The 15,963-nt window shown below is 39.6% G+C and overlaps 2 protein-coding genes across 4 annotated transcripts in view; one reads left to right on the plus strand and one right to left on the minus strand.

Annotated features, from left to right (window-relative positions):
* osbpl1a (oxysterol binding protein-like 1A) overlaps positions 1 to 12,742 on the minus strand; it is a 43,076-nt gene extending 30,334 nt beyond the window's left edge. For both annotated transcript variants that reach the window (XM_015057929.1, XM_015057922.1), the window contains exons 1-12: positions 12,482 to 12,742; positions 8,852 to 8,981; positions 8,684 to 8,769; positions 8,520 to 8,594; positions 8,233 to 8,344; positions 7,980 to 8,065; positions 5,566 to 5,710; positions 4,949 to 5,016; positions 4,813 to 4,857; positions 1,045 to 1,118; positions 804 to 867; positions 597 to 698 (exon numbers count right to left, since the gene is read on the minus strand). In XM_015057929.1, the coding sequence (XP_014913415.1) occupies positions 597 to 698; positions 804 to 867; positions 1,045 to 1,118; positions 4,813 to 4,857; positions 4,949 to 5,016; positions 5,566 to 5,710; positions 7,980 to 8,065; positions 8,233 to 8,344; positions 8,520 to 8,594; positions 8,684 to 8,769; positions 8,852 to 8,975 (981 nt within the window). In that variant the 5' untranslated portion in view covers positions 8,976 to 8,981; positions 12,482 to 12,742. The remainder of the gene's footprint in view (positions 1 to 596; positions 699 to 803; positions 868 to 1,044; positions 1,119 to 4,812; positions 4,858 to 4,948; positions 5,017 to 5,565; positions 5,711 to 7,979; positions 8,066 to 8,232; positions 8,345 to 8,519; positions 8,595 to 8,683; positions 8,770 to 8,851; positions 8,982 to 12,481) is intronic.
* A 176-nt stretch (positions 12,743 to 12,918) lies between these two features.
* The window catches only part of impact (impact RWD domain protein), a 30,181-nt gene continuing 27,136 nt past the window's right edge, over positions 12,919 to 15,963 (plus strand). Inside the window, exons 1-5 of one of the 2 annotated variants that reach the window (XM_015057938.1) lie at positions 12,919 to 13,121; positions 14,946 to 15,074; positions 15,160 to 15,212; positions 15,352 to 15,414; positions 15,572 to 15,657. In XM_015057938.1, the coding sequence (XP_014913424.1) occupies positions 13,074 to 13,121; positions 14,946 to 15,074; positions 15,160 to 15,212; positions 15,352 to 15,414; positions 15,572 to 15,657 (379 nt within the window). In that variant the 5' untranslated portion in view covers positions 12,919 to 13,073. Of the gene's footprint in view, positions 13,122 to 14,945; positions 15,075 to 15,159; positions 15,213 to 15,351; positions 15,415 to 15,506; positions 15,658 to 15,963 lie in introns of those variants that run through there. The other variant, XM_015057946.1, reaches the window with a different exon arrangement.

Here is a 15,963-nt window from a genome sequence, read left to right on the forward strand (position 1 = left end):
AAAAAAAAATAAAAAATTTAAATTCCTCTTCCTCAAAAGGTTTTTTTTTAAAAAAAAAAAAAAAAAAAAAAAAAAATATATATATATATATATATATATATATATATATATCAGCAGATAAATTAAACTAATATGCTAGAACATAACGCAACAAATTCAAGGCATGTTGGATTCGTCTTCTGGCTGGAAGACGTGCCGGTAGAAACATGATTCATGCATAACTCCATAAATGAATTGATCTATCCGTTACATAAAGACTGACAGAGTGAGACTATAAAGGTTTAAGTTCTGTTAATGGTGACGACCTCGTGCAGCAGAAAAAACATGATTCTTGATTAGCGTTAATAAGAATTCCTTCTTAAAGCATATGATCATTTGTCAAACATCAAGGCCACAAAAGCCTTCAAGCGCAGAGGGCCAACGACTGGTTCACTTCGAAGAATACATGCGATACCTGGAAGTGATTCCTCTGTCAGATACTTTCCTCCCTTCACAGGGACCTTTAGATGCGTTGCATAATTTACTTTTCTCTCCGTCTGTGATTAATTATGGTTTTCTTTTCCCGACCACAGAAAGTGGAGGCCATATAAACTTACTTTTCTAGTCGCCTCAGGTTCACTTTTCGGGCAAACCTTGAAGTGATGCACGCTGTCATCGAAGCACTTGAGGGTAAAAAAGCAGTTATCTTTGGCTCGTATCTGGAGAGAGCAGAAGCATAAATATTTGCTTTAGCCGAAAGCTGCGCAAATGCAGATTGAACAAAAGGTCAAAAGTGAAAGGCAGGTACTTTAAAGCCAGCTTACCAAGCAGTGAGCGTTTGTGAGCGACTTGCAGCCCTGCCTTCTGACATTTGCGGCTGCGTCGGACCTACGTTTGACAGAGAGGAGAAGTGAAAAGTCTCAGAAATCCCAACGAAAAAAAAAAAAAGGTTTTCTCTATTTTGTTGGAGAAGCCAGACAGCTAAAGATTTCCCACACATTTATCTGGAGAGAGGTTTGTTTGTTTCCATTTCCTTTCCACAGCCGAGGTGAGAGCTGAACTTACTGCTTTGGGTACCAGGATATAACCCCGTCCAGCACAACGACCCAGTAGGAGCGCCAGCCGAAAAACCGGGAGCTCTGTGGGTTGGAAAATGAGAACAGAACAAGCATTTTGTATTTTCAGTAGTAATTAAAAAAAAAAAAAAAAAAAAAAATTGTTGAAGCACTTGGGAAACACTTAGCTTTCCCAGACTAATTAACTCAGAAGGTATAATGAGGATAAAGTCATTTCGGAGGGTTCCCCAGTACCGCGGAAACAGAACTCTGTTGGTTTCTGAATGCTCAAAAGCCCCTTGCATGAACATCTAAGAGGTAATTACAACTGGGCTTATTTTTAGCTGACATCTGGTATGCATACACGGGAATGACTGAAAGAAAACAACAGGCCTGTGTTGACAGTAATGAAGGCATGTCATCCAGCGAAGCAACATGGGTCGGATGTCTCCTGTTCATTTTTGGCTTTTATCTTGTTAGCAGAATACATTTCCTGTTGATCTCTTAAAGTGCTGTAATTATTTTTATTTCTGGATGCTATGAGTACCTGTGTGTGTGTGCAGGGATGCTGACTGTAGGGTCACCTGACTGCTGCAGCTCCACTGGGTTTGTTTATTGCACATCAAAAGATGTCAGCCTCATTTTTCTTTTCTATTTTTTGTTTGTTTGTTTTTGCAGAAAACTATGTTGAAGGCATCTGGTGGTAATGTAACCTTGGTCATAGCTTACCGCAGTGGATACATGGTTTGGATATTTGGAATCATTGTTATATTAATTCTGGCCTTTTATTGATGCATTTAAATATATATATTATATATATATATATATATATATATATATATATATATATATATATATATATAGGGATGACCAAAAACATTGGTGGATTTCAAGAGCTAGAAGTGTGAATTTATCGGGACTTTTCTCGATTTCTTATTGTGTCAAAATTACATATGCAAACTGAAACATAGACTTAGCTCTGGAAAAAAAATGGAGAGACGACCACCCTGAAAACCTCCTGGTTATTCCACCAAATATTGGTTTCTGATCTCTCCCCAAGTTAAAACATTAGCTGCTGCTTCTAAATGAATATCAACTTGTTTTCTTTGCATTATCTGAGGTCTGAAAGCGCCGCATCGTTTTTGTTATTTTGACCATTTCTCATTTTCTGCAATTAAATACTAAATTTTTGCTTGGAGTTTCAGAGACACGTTGTCAGTAGTTCACAGAATAAAAGAACAATGTTCATTTTACTCAAACATAAACCTATAAAGAGTAAAATATCTCATAGCAGGTTGCAGAGAATCCATCTGCTTTTTGTTGCCAATGAAAATGACGATCTGACCACTCTTCAAATCAAAAATGGCTGCTTTTCCTTTGCAGAATCATTTGCATAGCCCTAAGACATTTTTTTTTTTTTAATTGGGGCTTAGAAATTTAATGTGAGTGTGTTTTATCCAATCCAAAACCAGTTTAGATGTGTTTGTGGGATTACTGGCCTTCTGGAACAACCAAAAGGTACAATGTTTTATCAGAATGTCACCCTAAGATGACAGGAAGCCGGTCAGTGCAGCTGGGTACGGATGAGTGGTAAAACGATAATATCTATCGCGATAAACGTGATCAGTATCGATAAAAATTACGTTCGATAGAATTTTGATAACTTCCCGGAATGCTGATCCAGACCCTGATTTAAGAACATAAACAATAAATTCAAATGTGAGAACTTAATTCGTCAAATCATTTCCAAATTTATTCCCTCATTTAAGCCCATGATGAGTTTGTATGTAAACTTCTGAACCAACAGAGATAAAAAAGGTGACTTTCAAAGCCGAAGTCGGCAGCTCAAAAAGTCCTTTATGCAATTTGATTGTCTGCTTGGAGCCGGCAGGAACAGCGCAGGGCCGGGTGGCAATTTGTCCTCATTCTGACCGTATTACTGCTGCAGCTTTCATCATGCACCGCACATGTGACTCAGAGATCCTTCTCCACCGCACACAGCCACCGAAGAGGCGAGGCGGGCAGCTCACCTGTCAGCAACACCTGCAAAATAACCTTTTCATATCCATCTTTAGAACTTTATCCCTGGAGTCAAGTCGAACCTGGAGAGACAGCGATGTCTGAAACTGACGGAGCGCAACGCGGCTCAACCCGTCAGGTTCTGTCGGCCGGTCTTTATTTACCTCCTCTAATGATATATCCGATACAGGCTGGGAAAAGCTGGACTGTGAATCAAAGCGGCTTCTAATTTGAAACTAGTCTTGCAAACATCTCCAGTTTACCTGGTAACACCGACTTGCTCGGATTATTGATCAGAAGTCTGCAGGTGTGCGAACAGGCGCAAACACAATAAAGCAGCAGCTGATAAAAATGAAAATAGAAAAAAAAAAAGACTGAATGGATTCGGTCTGAACATTGCATTTTCACACTTTATCAATATGAGTTGCTGTAATTTACAGGTTCCTTGGTTCACTGGATTAAAATTTAGAGATGAGTGGGTTTTTTTCTTCTTGTTTCAAATTGCAGCTGTTAGAGCTCTACAATAAATACTGGCATTAGCACTGGAGTGGAGGGTCTGCTGTGGCTGAAAGACATGGCAGCTTAATTAACAGGGAACTGTAACCAGACGGTAGCCAAGAACAGTTCATATTTACAGCAGGAGAAGCTGGACTGGTTTTTGTTTCGAGCAGCATATTATAGAAAAGGTCAGTGGGTAAGACTCTAGACCGGGTCCATCACAGAAACACACAGGGTTGATTACTATGCATTCACACACTGAGGGATTAAAGTGCCAAATTAAAAAAACATGCATTTTTATAGACCAAACCCTGAACATTGACTGGCTGCGAGGTCACCATGCTAGCCACAGTACTGAGGTGCAACAATTAGATAATAAAATAACATATAACATCTGTTATACTGTTATCTTCTGTCATGCTTCCAAACATATTCAGATGTTTCTGCAGTTGTTTTTGAAACAACTTAGCTTTTACATTTTAGTGAAACGGGACGTGAAAGTGACTTTGGTCATTATAAAGTGTAAGAGCAAACAGGGAGTCAAGCACAGGCTCACAGGAAAAAGAAAGATTTTTACTTTTCTTTGTTTTTAAATGAACATATTGCACGTTATTGTGGAAAAGTCTTAACTGCCTCCAAAAACAGTCTAAGCGCTTATTAAGAAAGGAAAAAAAAAAAAAAACAAGACATCCAGGCATCTTTTACAATATTTTTTTCATTTTTTGATGTCTGGAAAACTAGCCATTTCCAATACATCCCGATCGTTGAGTTGCAGTGCGCCGTTACCTAGCAACCCGAGCCCATCACCAAGCAACCCCAAAGTTCCAGGATGTTTGATCAGCTGGTTTTACTGCTACAAAATGGCTGCAGTGGTAAGTTTTGTTGTTGACCTACCATCCGTGGTTGTGCAGGAGGCTCCACTTCTGCTTTTCAAAGATGTATGGTTGAATAATTGCGCGTCTGTTTGCAGTCTTTTTCACATGTGAGTGTAAGCATTGACAGCTAAATTTTATGCGAAAAAAGTAATGAACAAGACCTATCCCAGCCTGTTCAAGGAAGCATAATAAGCCACCTCTAATGTTGCATATTATCTGTTAGAACTACAGCCTTAAAAAAAAAAATCAGGAAACATAATACCATGTTTTCACATCAGCAACGTGGCTAAAGACAGTAAGTAACCTGTAAAATGAGTGGCCTCTCTAACCCACTAGAAGAAGAAAAAAAAAAAACAACAACCAAAAACATCATTTCCAGACTTTACCTTCCAGAGGAGTCCTTCGTACTTTTTGACATGACGGGTCAAACCCTGCGGATGAGAAACATGAAAAGAGTAGAAAACAAATCTCAGAGCAAATCAACTGAAACGTTAGGAAGCTGACCGTCCGCTGAGCACTCACTCGATGAATGTTGCCTTCAAGACACTGCTTCATTGCCGCATCGCTGGCCAGGTCAAACACCGTCTGCCCTGTGAGTTAGGGAATTGAAGAGTTTTATCAAAACAGAACACGAGTAGAGAGAGAGGGGAGGAAAAAAAATACCGTCGGCCTGAACGGCGGTTAGATGGCGCTGCCAGCAGCCATAAATGTCAAGGTATTATCTGACGCTCGTACACCCTCAGCTGTTATGTTTGTTGCTTCCCTGACGATTAGTTTTGGGGAGATAAAAACAGACTAAATTTCGGGACAGAAAATGAAGACCTGCTAACTGCTTGGTGGATGCTATTTTCCTCTGGGTGTAAAAATAGAGACAGAGGCTGGTGAAACTGTCACCAAACACCTCGAGAAATATTTTTCAAAAGTAAAAAAAAAAAAGGACAGCAGCATCAAAGCTCGACAAAGAAAAAAAAAAGAATAGCTTTTCTTTTATTTCCAAGTCATTTCAAAGGAGTAATATTTCATAAAAGGCTTGGTTTATTGCTGGTTTTGATCCTTTTCATGACATTTTTCTCGCTGAAAAACAAAAGGAAAATCAGCAGTCTTTCATTGCTGCCAGCTCTCTGGCTTTTGCACTTCACCGTTTTTGTTCTTGGCGCTGGCGTCGGCGCCGCTCCTCAGCAGCTTCAGGGCGCACAGCCTCTGGCCTCGATAGGCGGCACAGTGCAGCGGAGTGTTACCCAGCAGATCTGTGCAGTTGATATCTGGAGGCTTCTTCCTGCTGAGCTGCAGCAAAACACGCAGGACAGGAACAAACTCTTTCACTTGTCACACACCGACTCAGAACTGCCATGTGTCTTTCTGCTGCTTTTCATTCTGCAGACCCTTTGGCACAAACTTCAAAGTCAGATTTATGCCTTTAAGAAGCTTTCGCCTTAAAAGGTGTTTGTGTGTGTGTGTGTGTGTGCGTGTCTGTGTGAACTATTGTGTTTAAAAGGTGTTGTCAACTTGTCTGCATTGTGAGAAGTGATACGTGGAAATGTGTGAGATATCTCAAATCGACCAGCTGCGTAACCCCTGACTCTCCGGTACAGATGTGTAAAAACCTGAAAATATATTAACAAAACAATTTGGGCAGATTCACCCTTAAATTTGAGTACATTTCTTTTAAAATAATAACAAATAACGAGATAATTTCCTGTTTCACTGGCGTATGGATACGGTGTGACATAGAGGCTTTTCATTTAGTCACTCTTCAGTGAGGGAAAAACAAGAGAACATACTGTCCAAATTCAAAAGTATTTTACTAATCACAAAGGGAAATTAAATATGTAGGTGAGGTAGATGTGGGGTTGATCTTCATAAGTAACAAACAAGTGCTCATTTCTGCAATCAGGATCGTAAGCACATTCTAAATGTGCGCAAAACTTTGTCAATGTTCTGCTAATATCGGAAAAACAAAATCCGTTAAATAAGAAACACCATTAAAATCACATCTGAATGAATTTGTTCACGCAGTCAGTCAGTAAAAAACGGGCCACAGCGCCATCCTCCTACTGCTTCCTGTTATTTGCGTCGGATTTTCTGCAGGTAGTAACATCCTGTTGTTGATCACATGACTCGCGTGATGCAAAAATGCTGCGGGTTTGTTTCTGTTTCAGAATCCCTGGCGACCTTCTTGTAGCGCACAGCATCTCAAATTCTTTGAAATTCCAGGATGTTTTAGACACAAATCTGTGTGTCTCCACCAGAAAACAGAAAATGGGTCATTTTGAGCCTTTCAGCAACATAATGACCCAACTCAAAAGGGCAAATCAATACAGAAAAAATCCCACCAGACACAAAATCTGTCTCTTTTCTTTTTCCTCCCAAGGAAATCTCAGTTCACAGATCTAAATCCTCTAAAAGAGCCACAGGGTGAAACGAGGAGAGGAGAGCTCAGGACTCTGGATGGCATAGAGAGATTATGCAAAGAGGAATGATTAAATATCCCTCTCTCTGTATGCAGAGCTTGTAAAATTGAATATGAGAAGACGAAGTGATGTCCTGTTGGCAAAATTGCATAATTTTGGTTTGGCGTAAAAATACATCTCTTATCTTGTTTTCTTCCCCCACGGCTCAGATGTACTGAAACTGAAGGTTGGGTTTCTACTAAACTGTTCAACTCGAGATTATGCCACTATGACAGTTTGACTTATTTTAACACATTTTACGAGTTTTTGCAAAGTGTGCCAATTCCTGTGTAGGGTGGTGTTTCAGTCTGGATGTAGTGAGAGCTAATTTAATAATTTAATTAAATAACACGCTATAATGTAAAACAACATCACAAGCTGCAATAATTAAACACGAGTACTTGGAGTGTCAAAAGGTGACATTTCCAACTACTTAATCAAACGTACAACAGCAAGAACATGATGTGAAACACAAACATACATATTATAAGATGTGAAGATGTTTTAGCATTTCATCAGATATAAAGTAAGATAACTTTACATCCTAAGTCAGGGTTGTCAAACTCATTTTCATTTTAAGCCACATCAAGGTCAAGAATGTCTTTGAATGGCCAGTTGTGGCAGAAACTAATGATAAAAAAATAACTATTAAACTGTTAAAATGAGAATAAATAGCCACCTCTGAGAGCCTCTTCAAATGAAATAATATTAAACATATTTTCACACTTGATGTAATTTGGTAATATCCAGATAAAACCACTAATAATAGTAATAAAATAATATTTAATCACACTCTTATCTCAAAGCTTCTATTTCTAGAGTCTAGCGGGCAAAACTCTGAGTTTGACACACGCCCCAGATTACACCAAAAGCAAAAATATGTTTTTCTTTTTTTTCCCAGATTAGAGAACATTTTCTTTTTCTTCAAGATGAAATACTAAATTGTGCTGACTGATTTCATGCTATTCTTAGATGAGTAATCAGACGCATTCTGTTTTCATCTGCACCTCTAGGAGTGCAGCATCTTTAAAGTCGCCTCAAAGTTGTACGAGAACACGCAGGACTCGGCCCTCAGCTCTGTGTGAGGAGCATCTTTCACCAACCAGCTGAGTGAGAGTCGATAGGTCTCCTTCTCTCGCAGCCTCCAGAAGTTTCTCCTCCAGTTTCCTCTCTTCTGTTCTTTCGGCAGCTGGCATCCGCCACGCGACGGGGAGAAAATGTAAGATATAAGCGGCATAAATAGTTTGTATGAATGGACGATAAACAAGCCGGCGTTGAAAAAAAATAAATAAATAAAAAACTGAATGAAAGCATGTCTCCATGGCAACTCTTAGAATGACAAGATGTATCTCTCACCTTCCAGCATGCTTCTGATCTCTGCGTTTTGAGTGACATCTTTGGGAATTTGAGCCGAGCCGTTGATGACAGCAGCACATGCATCATAGTGCAGCAGCAGCATGACAACCTCCTGATCAATATGCGATGGATCAATTCGATTGGTTTGACAGGAAATGAATGAATGAACGAACGCATGCGGAAAAAAATGATAAATCTTACATTCAACAAAGTGGAGCAGAGAGTTTTTAATTTGAAAAAAATAAATAAATAAAAATCTATAGAGGTGGAATATTTTCCAAACGCACCTTTCTCCCCGTGAATGCAGCTTTGTGCAGCGCCGTGTCTCCGATGTTGTTGGGGAGGTTAACATTTGCTCCCGCCTGCAGGACATGAGCGAAAATACATGTTACCTGCGCAGTCATTACATCTTTAAAAAAAAAAAAAAGAGAGAGAGAGAGAGAAACGCCACCTTGAGGAGCTCCTCCACTACATCTCTGTGACCAAAGTAACAAGCCAAGTGAAGAGGCGTCCATCCCAAGTTAGACTTGCTTTGACCTGAAATGAAAAACAGGACATACTTGAATCGAGTTCAGCAGCACACTGTAACCGAAGCTACACCCATGTGTTAGTCACACACCTTTACAGTTGATATTAATCCGCCTCTCCGCCGCTGCGTTGGACCTGAGGAGTTCCTGAACCCCAGGCAGATCTCCGTTCCGGGCGCACTGCAGGAACTGCTCCTCTGGCTCCAGATCCTCCATGGAAGCCTGCAGGGGAAAAACAGAAAGGACGGGAGTTAGCTGCAGCTACACGATAAATAGTACTGAGTGGGAGATTTTTAAAAGACCGTCTGACTCTCTGACCCTGATGGGACATGTAAAGCTATTTAACAACAATAAAAGAGAAGTGGAAACTGCCCAACGCCATGATTCGACAGTTTCTGCACAAACGTATCAGTCTGTCACGTCTTTTTGAGGTGGATCTTAATCACTCTTTATCCAAAGAAGTGGCCTCAGTTCGCCAAAATCTGCTGGGTTTTGTTTCTGCTCTGCTCTTTAAACATGCTGCCCCAGCGTTTCAGCCAGTCTGGCTTTAATCTAAGACCGCTACCCGTTGCCACCTATCTTGTTCAGCTGTTGCGTTTGAGGATCAAAGTCCTGCTACATAACCCAATTTTGGAAAGGCTTTAGCTGCTAGAGCTGCTATAAAAAAATGCTAGACTGTGAAGCACGTCGGTAATCCTCAATGGATACAGGCTGAGTAATGTCAAAACAAAGCCGAACCACAAGTACCGTGCCTGGCAAAGGGAATAACGTGGTCATGTTTTGTGTTCAAATATGCAGGTAAACTTGAATGCCTTCCAACCGCCTGCGTGTGTTTGAAGGGCAAAAATTAGAGAGGCACCAATCCTGAGATTTCCTGGCCAATACAAACATTCAGCTTCTGATAACTGAGATTTGTAACTTATGCTAGTGGTTTTACTAAAGCATGAAAACAGAAAAGAAATGTGCTGAACGTTCTAGAAAGATATCGCCATTTGTTCCCATTGCTTCTAATAAACTAAAAACTTTATTAAAGTGCTTTAAAGAAGCAATCGCAGGTTGACACACTTATTGACTGAAATGGTGGGGAGTCGTAGTCGCGGTAGGTTCAATGAATATGAAATAAATGAGTGTTTAACAGTATTTGACTTGCTCATATCTGGTCGATTGATTTTTGCCTCTCTAGCAGAAAATGAAATAAATGGATAGAAAATAGTTCAGGTATTCTTAGACTATTTTCTCTCCATACAAATATCCCCGCAGATCATCGAGTGACTTTATGAGGCACAATTTGCAACACACTTTCACAGAAATAATGTGACATGTATGCCTTACAGCCATCAGACTGGGCATTTTAAATTGCTGCACAGCCTACCTTATTGTTTACATTATTTAGCCAGTCAGTCAGCACGGAGTCATGTGACAAACAAGTCACAAGGGCTTTTGTTTTCTCGGAAATTAAGAAAGCAAGGAGAAGTGAATGTGGATTTTTTTTTTTTTCAAAAGGAGGCCGTCCCTAGTCGAGTTTTATAGGAAAGAGGCAGATCTATCCTTTCCTCCATATCCAACCTTTATAAAAAAAAAAAAGAGACATGTGCACATGACACCGCTATAGCTGGCATCAAATGATTGCTGTTGAAAGACCAAAGAAAAATGGAAAGTGCTCACAAGGCGATGTCATGGTATGTCATGTGGCTCTGCGGAGGGATCAATAAATCACGTAGTCGACAAAAGGCTATTAAGATGCTGCAGCTTGATTTCTGCAGGAAACCGCCGTGTGGCTCAGAAACAGGTTTAGCTGGGCCTGAAAAGCAGGTGACTGGATGACTAGATGATTGTCTGACTCTCTATCTTTAAAGTGTATCAATGTGAGTAAAAACCCCGTAAAATCCCCTGCTATTAATGGATTTACAAAAGAAAGGGTACGCTGTATAAAAAAAGGCATTTTTATTTATACTGTTTAATTAAAAGCAATGATTAAATTGTCCCCCAGTCTTTATTTTGCTAATTAATAAAATGTTCTATTTGTAAATCAATTAAAAAACTAATCTACCGTACTTGATTGCCAATATGTTACGATACTTTCTTAGTCTGTGTTCTCAGAAGAAGAAGGTTTAATTTTGTCTCAAAATGGTAAACGTGAATAATTCAAAAGGCACCTAAATGCACCTGGGTACAGTAACAAAGAAAACACATTTTCTCAAGGTATTTGTAGGACTAAAGGTTAATGTTCCTCCCCTCTCTTACTCAATGGCATTTCGAAAAGCTATGCCAGTTGAAAATTGCATAATGCGTCTCTCTTTTGGACCGCTGAAATATGGGGCTGTGAATAAACAAATATCTTGGCATTGAGATCTTTATTGCCAAAATGAATAATACATTTTAAACAGTGATGGATATTTGAAGTAGACATGGACCGGTGTGACATTCTCACAGCATGATAACCTGAGTAAAACACACACAGTGTCAGTGTGTTAATACAGTAAAAAGTCAACGTCAAAGATCATTCAGCCACTCTTTTTTCCATCTCATTAAAAAAAACAACAACAACAATATAACATAAATTTGTTCCAATGTCTTCAACACACCTTGTGAAATATATAGACTTTGTTTTCAACAAAATCTGCCTTAATACCTTAAATTTAGATCCACATAACAGGACAAAAATAGGCAACAGTGTGACAACAATTTTCCAAGACAAAACCAACACATTGGAGGCATGTTTGTGCTTTCACTGCGCAACATTTTATTTGACAGCAGTAAACTTAATTAATTGTAAGTTAGCAGCTTCAAAGTTTGAGAAGCAAACTTTGAAGGTGTATTCCTCATGGAATCAGAAACTGTGACTGAAATTAAAGTAAAACTTTTTCTAAAAAACTAAGTTGTATGAAGCAGAAATTTGTTCTGTGTGGACTTTCTCTTAGCCACAAAGCCACACTTGGTCTGGTTTTTGTGGGTTTGCCCTCATCTCTTTCCTGGACAAGTTTTTATTTTCACATTGAATGTATTCTCAGGTCAGAAAACTGGTGTGTTTTCTGCTCTGCTCTGTGCTCTCTGTTCCAGGCTCAAATGGAGTGTTTTTTATTTTATTTTATTTTTATTTTTCCGGTTAAAACTGAGTTGTTCCTGGTTACTGTCGTGTCATGCTTGCTGGAGTGGAGGATGGATTGCTGCAAAGTCAATGGCGTTCTGCAGATTAACATTTACATTTACATTTTCAACTGAATTTCACTACATTGCTTTACAACTAGGATTATAAGTATGTAGCTGAATTTGAATCTGGCTATACATTATTGAATTGATTTTACCATGTGTTTGTAAACTTGATATAAATTACACTTGTAAAAAGTTTTCTTGTAAAATGCCTCAAGATTATATTAATCATCATGTTGCGCTACAAGACAATAGAATGAAACCAGAAAAGCTAAAATTAAATTGTTATTGTGAACCTTCAAGAGATGCCCAGTCTTAAAGCAGTAAAACCCCCATTGCAGTACCTTCAATATTTATTCAATAATAAACAAAAGAAGAAGAAGAAGAAGATAAAAAAACAGGACACTCAAGTGCTAAAACTTCGAACAATTTACTTTCAAGAGGAATTTAAAGGACATAAAAATCTATTTAAATACACTACAGCTTACCACAAGCAGTGGTAGTTTTAGTGTTAATGTGATTTAAACACGCATTTGTGATCCGACTAAGTGCAGAAAAAAAGTCAGACTTACAGTTTCCACGTCCCGTGAGCTAAAATCCAGCTGCTTTCCCTAACAGGGGCCCACCGTGGAGCTGCATGTGATGTTCAAAGCCCCTCCGGTGAGCTTCCTGCTGCCCTACTTCAGCGCACTCACTCGCTGACAAACACCAACTTCTCATTTATTGTCTTCTGACAGCCCTGACGGAGCACGCGGACAAATATGTGTCACAGTGACGCTTCCTTTACACACAAATCTCTGTCACTGCTGACTGTTTACACTGAGATCAGCTGATCGGCGCTCAGCGGAAGTCATCCGACCGGGCTTTTCAAAATAAAAGAGAACCCTGTAACAAAACAGAATGTAAGGTGAGAAATGTGAATATTTTTTGGTGATACAATGTAAGACCAACTCTTAGTCTATTGTGCCTCGTTTTTTTGCTTTCTTTTTAAGGTGATAGTAGAAACCGGAAGTCAGAATGCTGGCAGCCTGCTGAGCCACTTTACCCTGGAAGCAGTTCTTCCTGGACTGCTAAACTCATTCAGTGGGGATTCTTCGTGTTGTCATGTGCCTTACCATTGAATGATACGTTTTCCCTGCGGGCGAAGTTTATTAAGATGAATTGATGGCGGATATTATAAATCCGGAGAATGAAGAAGATCTGCAGGCTCAAGTAAGATTAAATCTTCCAAGACACAGTGAAGAAAACAGAGTTTTACAGGAACTGGCTGCATGGACCGTGGAAGTGATAATCATATTGATAAAAGAGGCAGAGTAGAGCGACTCAATGCAACTCTGGCTTGAAATCATGCCAGGAACATTTAAAGCCCCAAACCAGATTATCTGTAAAATCTATTAAACTCATTTACTGAAAGTTAATCACTTATACTAAAAAAATATCTGACAACTTGACGTACATATTGCTATTTTCTGTATGACAATTTAATCAACAAAATAAAAGCGTACCTTCTCAAAAAAAAAGCTTCCAGATACCCTGGTGACGTCACATAAGGTGACCGATCAGCTGTTGTATTTTGCTTGTTTTTCTTCCACTTTACTATACTTTTCATAAAATTCCTCCTACATATGGCTAAAAGTATACATGCAAGTATGTATAGTTATATGTTGTAAGTATACATGCTATTGCAAATTGAGTGTATTCAATCGGCATTCTTGTAGAAGTGATCTACTAGACTGATCACACTTCTGACCTCCAGCTGAAGCCAACCTGGGTTCTGCAGCCAATCACTCACTTTTTCCACACAGGCCCATGCAGGTTTCAGGGTTTTTTTTTCTCCCTTAATTGTATTGTGGTATTTAAATTGTTTGACGTTCTGAAACACCAAAGTGTGACAAAGATACAAAATTTAAAAAAAAAAGGAAATCAGGAAGAGGACAAACACTTTTTCACCTCACAGTATGTATCCTCCTGATAAGCTGCAGTCCTCAGTCTGGTGTGACTCCACCAGGAACAAGGTGAAGCTTTCGATTTTTTATTTTTTTTTTTTGTCAGACTGACAGTTGCACAGATGGTACACCTCTCTGTGCTCTACTGGTCTTGTGGTTGTCTGAATGTTATCCCAGCATATTCACAATCTGCTGATCTGCCGAGTCAGCTGATGAGGTGGACTGATGCAACATATGTCTGACTAGCTGTGAGCTTCCACTACTCCCTCACTAAAGGGAACTCTTGCTAGTAAAGTTTTCACAAAACCTCACAACTGATTCCCATTAGCTGGTATGTCATGGTTTTAGGGATGTGTGCACTATTGATTAACCTACCGATTATTCTGACAATGAATTGATTAATCAGATAAAATAATTGGCACATTCTGTTGATTTTTGAAAGCCTTTCTTATAGTTTTAGAAATATATTACAAGATGTAATTTATGTTTTCATCTAAAGTGCATTTTTTTTGTACAGTTTTGGCTTAATTTCTGCTCTGAGGATGTCGCTCTTTTAGCAAGTGGTTGTTTTTTGAATCTGTATCGTTGAGTTAACGAGAAATCGATTACTAAATTAGTTGACGACTAGTTCAATAATCGATTAATCATGATTAATCTGATGAAATATTTCAGCCTTAAATGTTTTTGTTTTACAAATATGAATTTAAAGTAGATAAGAACAAAATGGCTCAGTCTGAGAGTTACCTGTTTCTCTTATGATTCTGTCCAGCTCTGCATTGAGAGGAATTGGGCATCACTCCTGTTTAGCCATTTTGCTAGAAACTGTTTATTTTAGCGTCTGTTTCTTTAAGGACTTAGTCTGATTCTTGGTTTTGCCCTAATTATTAGGCATCATTTGAATGCTTTTGCTGCTGAATCATTTCTGCTCATTGCATATATATTCAAGAATAACAAACCCATAGATCTATACAGATCTATACAGCGCCGTCAGCTGTACTGTGAGAATTTTAAAGCCCTCTACTTGTTGAAATTCTGTAATCACCGTGTTTTTTTTTTCATTTTGCTCTCTAATTGGATTTTTCTCATTCAGATTGAAGAGGTCGAAGCTTTGTCTTCTATCTACGGAGACGAGTGGTGTGTGATAGACGAAGCGTCCAGGATATTCTGCATCAAAATATCCAGCGACGCCGAGAAGCAGAAACTGACGGCATGCTTGCAGGTGGAGGAGAAAACAAAATCCTGCATATGAATCTCAAGCATCTCAGCTTGTTCTAAAACTATTATTTTCGTCTCACTGTGATCAGATAATCCTTCCACCCGATTATCCAAGCGCAGCCCCGCCCATCTATCAGATCAAGTAAGTCTATTTGCCTTTTTTTTCTTCTTTGTTCGATTTAATATGGAGGAGATCTGCTGATTTGAAAGAACAACGTCCCACTCAAAAGCCCACTCCGCGTCCCACTCAATAACCTCGTGTTTGTTCTCGGCCTTTCTAGTGCCGCGTGGTTGCGAGGCTCCGAGAGGGCCAAATTGGCAAACAGCCTGGAAGACATCTACGTGTGAGTGCTTTTCTCGTAATTTCTGACTTCACAAGGAGATGCTGTGCGGCGATATTAGTCACAACAAAAGCTTTCATTATTCTTTCTCGCAGGGCGCCCGTCTCTGTGTGCGATTTCGAGCTTCCGCCCTCACATGCGACTATTTAATTTTCAACAGGGAGCATGCGGGGGAGAGCATCCTCTACCTGTGGGTGGAAAGAATCAGAGACTTCCTCGTGGAGAAATCCCACAGCTCGGGACCAGGTGAGGTGTGCGAGAAATGAGTTTCTGCCATGAGCCCGCAGGTCGGTGAGCGCTTTATAACGACCCCCAATGGCTTGACGTCCACCTGCGTGGCGGAGCTTGCTTCATGCTACTCTGAGCCATCACCACTCGGCTTCATCCGTTTGTACCAGCCAGCTGACTGTTTACTGAGTCGACAGTTGGGAAAACACGGCGCATTGTTGAAGGAAGGATGCCAAAAAATTAGAACCAAGAGTGAACAGATTCAGTATATATATATAAAAAAATTCCCCTCTCACCCTCTGTGGGTGGTCTCTTTCATCCTCT

The sequence above is a fragment of the Poecilia latipinna genome, unplaced genomic scaffold (genome assembly GCF_001443285.1).
Source record: "Poecilia latipinna isolate Pla-1442-1.1 unplaced genomic scaffold, P_latipinna-1.0 Scaffold63, whole genome shotgun sequence".
In the NCBI taxonomy this organism is placed as follows: Eukaryota; Metazoa; Chordata; class Actinopteri; order Cyprinodontiformes; family Poeciliidae; genus Poecilia; species Poecilia latipinna.